Source organism: Macrobrachium rosenbergii, chromosome 21 (assembly GCF_040412425.1).
Source record: "Macrobrachium rosenbergii isolate ZJJX-2024 chromosome 21, ASM4041242v1, whole genome shotgun sequence".
In the NCBI taxonomy this organism is placed as follows: domain Eukaryota; kingdom Metazoa; phylum Arthropoda; class Malacostraca; order Decapoda; family Palaemonidae; genus Macrobrachium; species Macrobrachium rosenbergii.
Window position 1 is genome coordinate 33,297,303 of NC_089761.1, and position 5,841 is coordinate 33,303,143.

The following is a 5,841-nucleotide window of genomic DNA, read 5'->3' on the forward strand; positions in this document are numbered from 1 at the left end:
ATTTTTTGTTTTTTGTTTTACAAAATTGCTTCAGATGAAATCTTTTGACAAGGGTAAAAGAAATATAAGCAATTAAGAAGCTACAGCTACCAGAACGAGTAAACTTTCTTTAGAAAGGGGGAAACTTAGAAAGCCTTATTCAGCTACCAGCTGGCTAGATGACGTCAGAGCAAATATACAAGAACAATAAAACAAGTGAAAAGTGCGCCGAAGTTCCTTCGGCGCAATCGAGTTTTTGTACAGCCGGTACAGCCTATAATTAAGGCCACCAGAAATATATCTATCTTTCGGTGGTCTCGGTATAACGCTGTATGAGCCGCAGCCCGGTGGTGGCCTATCCTATATCGTTGCCAGAAGCACGATTATGGTTAACTTTAACCTTAACTGAAATAAAAACTACTGAGGCTAGAGGGCTGCGGTATGGCAAGTTTGATGATCGGAGGGTAGATGATCAACATACCAATTTGCAGCCCTCTAGATTCGGTAGTTTCTAAGATCTGAGGGCGGACAGAAAAAAGTGCGGACGGACAGACAAAGCCGGCACAATAGTTTTCTTTTACAGAAACCTAACTAGTAAAAAAAAAGAAACAAAATCTAGAACGAATGAGCTGTTTCTTAGGCAACACACAAAACAAAATATGGAGGAACTCGAAGAAAACCATTTTAACAAATAACCAGCGTATATTGAGCAAGAAGTTTTCTTTTTGAAGTTGAGGTAGGTTCGGGGGTTGGGGGAGGGGTTGGGGAAGGAGTTGGGGAAGGGGCAGGGGAAAAGGGTGAAGTAGAAAGTGGGAGGGGAAGACACACAAACAAAAAAATGGACGAATTCGAATGAAACTATTTTGAGAAATAACCAACGTATATTGGACAGAAAATGTTCTTTTTGAGGTTGAGGTAGGTTGTGGGGTTTGTGGAGGGGAAGGGGTAGGAGGAAGGGGGAAAAGGGAAGGGGGTGGGTAGGGGGAAGGGGGAGAAAAGAGACAGAGGAGCCTATTTTGATAAATAAAACGGACAGGAACCTTCCTTTTTAAGGTTGAGGGAGGTTGTGGGGTTGGTTGAGGGAAAGAGGCACGGGTAGGAGGAAGGGGAAATGGGAAGGGGGAAGGGGGAAGGGGAAGGGGAAAAAGAAACAAGAACACCAAACCAACCTCCACGTAACTGACGCCAGACAGGTTTCTGTCAGACACGGCTAATCCCGTTCACAAATGCCATTACATCACGGCCATTGTAGCCCCTGAGGGGACGATGCACATCTTTAATGCCCTTGCATAATGTCTTCCTATCGATTCTTGTTTTCTCTCTTATTTTTATTTTTATCTCGTCTAATGGTGGACAAAGAGATGGAGCAGAGGAGGAGATGAGGGGAGTAGGAGGAGGAGGAGGAGGAGGAGGAGGAGGAAGAGGAGGAAGAAGAAGAAGTGATGCACATAGCTTCATGTATCTGGGGATGAAGGAATGGAAAAGTTTTGTAAATGAAATGGAGAAGAGGAGGAGGAGGAGGAGGAGGAGGAGGAGGAGGAGGAGGAGGAGGAGGAGGAGGAGGAGGTAATGCACATAGCCTCATGTATCTGGAGATGAAGGGAAAGGGTTTGAAAGTAAGATAAGGAATGGAAAAGCTTTGTAAATGAAATGGAGAAGAAGAAGAAGAAGAAGAAGAAGAAGAAGAAGAAGAAGAAGAAGAGGAGGAGATAATGCACATGGTATCATGTATCTGGAGATGAAAGGAATAGATATAAAGGCGAGACAAGGAAAGGAAGAATGTAGTAAATAAAATGAAGAAAAATAGAAAAATGTCTGAGAGGGGAATTAGTGGAGATAGAAAATGCGAGCGAGTTGTACGTACGAAGGGAATGAAGGAGGGAGAGAGGGAAGACGATTAGCACATGGAATAGTGGATACGGAGATGAAAGGGAAGGGGCGCAAAGGAATGGAAAAGTTCTGTGAACGAAATGGAGAAGTGTAGAAAATGCTTGCAAGAGCAATTAGTGGAAACGGCAAATGCAGAGAGGGGTTTAGGAGAGGAATAAGGAAAAAGGAGTAGAAAGGGTTTTACGAAGAGAATAAAGAAAAAAGAATTATGAAGAATCAGGTAAAGGTAGAAAAATTAAATATTAAAATTAGCTACTTGGAAACACGAGAGAAAAGCAGAAAATTTATGCATGCAACTGACGCAGAGAAACGAAAAGATAAATAATAAACATTGAATAAAGAAAATAAAGTTGTAATGAATAAGGTTAAGGTAGAAAAAAGAAATATTAAGATTAGCTATTTGGAGACACGAGAGAAAAGCAGAAAATATATATATGTAAGACAGAGAAACGAAAAGATAAATAATAAACATAGAATAAATTAGGGAATAGCCGTGAAAATGAATAATTTCCTTAAGAAAAAAGTTAAGATTATATTGTAGGAACTTTGTGAATTGTTAGTTTGTGGACATTAGTATATAAGAAGTTTGGCACTAATATAATATCATGGATTAAAATGAAATGAGATATCTTTGTTTCAATGTTTTTTTCCTTCTTTCCGTCAAGTAATGCGCGTGCTCGTTGTTTGTGTGTGTGTGTATGTGTGCGTTTGTTTGTGATCTCTTTATAGAGTTGCTGATTAGGAATAAGTATCTTAAGTATAATTAAGAAGCGAAAATATACCTATTTTCCTTCCCAGAATTGCTGGTGAGTCAATCTGCACTTCAGTATCAAGAGAGAGAGAGAGAGGAAATCCAGATAGCATTAAAGGACAGAGAGAGAGAGAGAGAGAGAGAGAGAGAGAGAGAGAGAGAGAGAGAGAGAGAGAGAGAATAAGGAAATCCGGATAGCATTAGAGGACAGAGAGAGAGAGAGAGAGAGTTAAATGATACTGTGTAAAGTGTAATATTGAAATTTTACGAGAGAGAGAGAGAGAGAGAGAGAGAGAGAGAGAGAGAGAGAGAGAGAGAGAGAGAGAGAGAGAGTTAGTCTGCTGATACTGTAAAGTGTAATGTTGAAATTTTACGAGAGAGAGAGAGAGAGAGAGACAGAGAGAGAGAGAGAGAGAGAGAGAGAGAGAGAGAGAGAGAGAGAGAGCTGCCACACACACACACGGCTGTTGCAAAGTGTCTCAAACTTGTTTTGGAACTCGTGGGTTCAATTGCATTGAGATTTTTCTCTGCCACTGAGGATTAAAGGAAACGAAGGTGCCAACTAGGTTTTATTTTTCCATTTTTAATTTGTTTTTAGAGGATGAAAGACGCCCAAGCAATTTGGGGACGGCCTGGGGAAGTCTTGGGAAGGGGAGGGATGAGGAGGGGGGAAGAATAGGATGGGAATTGGAGAGGAGAGAACGGGATAAATAGAAGATAAGCGAAGATGGGAAATATTGGAACGCTAATGGACAGGCTTAAGGGAACTCTTGTAAAAGTGGAATAAAGAAAGGTTAAAAGAACCTGGAGAGAGAGAGAGAGAGAGAGAGAGAGAGAGAGAGAGAGAGAGAGAGAGAGAGAGAGAGAAGGAACAAGCAAAGAAAAAGATTTAATGGAAGTTGTCAAAGTGGAATAAAGAAAGGTAAAAAGAATCTGGAGAGAGAGAGAGAGAGAGAGAGAGAGAGAGAGAGAGAGAGAGAGAGAGAGAGAGAGAGAGAGAGAGAGAACAGGCAAGAAGACGTGTAATGGATGATAATGGGAATTGAAAGAGCACTGATAAAAGTGGAATAAAGAAAGGTTAAAAGAACCTGGAGAGAGAGAGAGAGAGAGAGAGAGAGAGAGAGAGTCGATTGTGAGAATGAATGAGAGGTCATAAAATATCGGTCTTGGTCAAAAGGAACCAATTTTAGGTAAATGGCCCCAGGTAACAAGACCAAGACTTAGAAATTGGTCTGATATAAGAGGAATGGGACGAAGAGGAAAGTGGTCTGGGGAGGGGGGCGAGAAAGGCCGAAAATAAGAGGAAAGTGGCCCTTCGTAATAAGAGGAATGAGATGAAATAAGATGACTAAGCGGAAGAAAACCAGAGGTAAGATGAACTGAAGTGAAGCTGGTTTGACGTGAGATGAGTTCAACATGAAGATGTATGATTTGAGATGAGGTGACAGAAATTAACGAAATAAATAAATAAACAGATAAATAAAGAGGTAAATAAATAGATAAATAAATTAATAAATAAGTAAATTAATGAATTAATTAATAAATACGTGAAAACTGTTGAACACGGAAGACGAAGGTGTATGATTTGAGACGAGGTAACAGAAATCAACCAAAAATAAAGAAATAGTTAGATAAAGAGGTAGATAGACGGTAAAATAGATAAATGGGTGAACCAATAAATAAATAAATTAGTAAATAAATGAACAAGGTAAGTGAAAATTGTATATTGCGAAGGAAGAATTGTTATAAAACTCCATTTTCCCATTAACCTGACCAGGGGCCACATTTTTTGGGAGGTTCCTTCTCACCCGCTCAGTTTTGGGTTAATGAATAGCCACTGGAGATAAATTACCTAATATAGAGACTCCTCAGAGGAATTTCCCCTTTGGCGTTCTTGCGGAGGCTGTTGTGGATGAAAGCTTTGATTTAGTCTCCATTCTAATGGAGTTATTGTTCAGCTTTTATTTTTATTAATTTGTTTATTTTAGAGAGAGAGAGAGAGAGAGAGAGAGAGAGAGAGAGAGAGAGAGAGAGAGAGAGAGAGAGAGAGAGATGCCCTTCAGTTGTCGTAGGGATAATGTAGGTCATTTGTGAGATAGAAGGTCATGTGTGACCTCTGAGGTCTTTGTAGTTTTCTGTAAAAGAAAACTATGGAGAGGCTGTGCCATTTACCGGATCTGCAACAGCGAAAGTATGCTATTTACCGGATCTGGCACAACGGAAGTATGCCATTAACCGGATCTGTAACAGCGAAAGTATGCCATTTACCGGATCTGCAACAGCGAAAGTATGCTATTTACCGGATCTGTAACAGCGAAAGTATGCCATTTACCGGATCTGTACCAGCGAAAGTATGCCATTTACCAGATCTGTAACAGCGAAAGTATGCCATTTACCAGATCTGTAACAGCGATGCCATTTACCGGATCTGTATGCCATTTTATCTGTAACGAATTTACCGGATCTGTAACAACGAAAGTATGCCATTTACCGGATCTGTACCAGCGAAAGTATGCCATTTACCGGATCTGTAACAGCAAAACTATGCCATTTACTGAATTTACCCGAAAGATGCCATTTAATCTGGAACAACGAAAGTATGCCATTGACCGAATCTGTAACAGCGAAAGTATGCCATTTACTGGATCTGTACCAGCGAAAGTATGCTATTTACCGGATCAGTAACATCGAAATTATGCCATTTACCGGATCTGTAACATCGAAAGTATGCCATTTTACCGGATCTGGCATAGCGGAAGTATGCCATTTACTGGATTTGAGATCATTCAACTTCGGAAGTTTTTTTTACCTTGTCGGGGAATGGAAATCCTGAGTTAGCTATCGTAATTCTCTCTCTCTCTCTCTCTCTCTCTCTCTCTGTTCTTTGTCTCTCTCTCTCTCTCTCTCTCTCGTGTAACAAGGAAGGGAGAGTATTTGCAGCAGCGTAAACGTAAGTTTCTCTCCCCTTGAAAGCGATCCTCTGGTTCCCCAGGTCTGGTTTCAGGCGCTCCTCCTCCTCCCTCCTCCTCCTCCTCCTCCTCCTCCTCCTCCTCCTCCTCCTCCTCCTCCTATCCCGGCTCTTCGTTCCCTTCGACTCAGTGCTTCGTCCCTCTCTTGTCTACTTATTTACATTTGGTTTTCTCTCGCCTCTGATATTGTACGATTTTGCATTTTTCACATTTGGCGTTTTTCATCTTTTACTGTCAACTGTTGTCTTTCTA

The 5,841-nt window shown here is 40.8% G+C and overlaps 1 protein-coding gene across 1 annotated transcript in view; it reads left to right on the top strand.

Moving 5' to 3' along the window:
* The first annotated feature begins 1,472 nt into the window (after nt 1-1,472).
* Nucleotides 1,473-5,841, top strand: part of LOC136849438 (uncharacterized) — an 18,277-nt gene continuing 13,908 nt past the window's right edge. The window contains exon 1 of the mRNA XM_067122789.1: nt 1,473-1,595. Within this exon, the coding sequence (XP_066978890.1) occupies nt 1,473-1,595 (123 nt within the window). The remainder of the gene's footprint in view (nt 1,596-5,841) is intronic.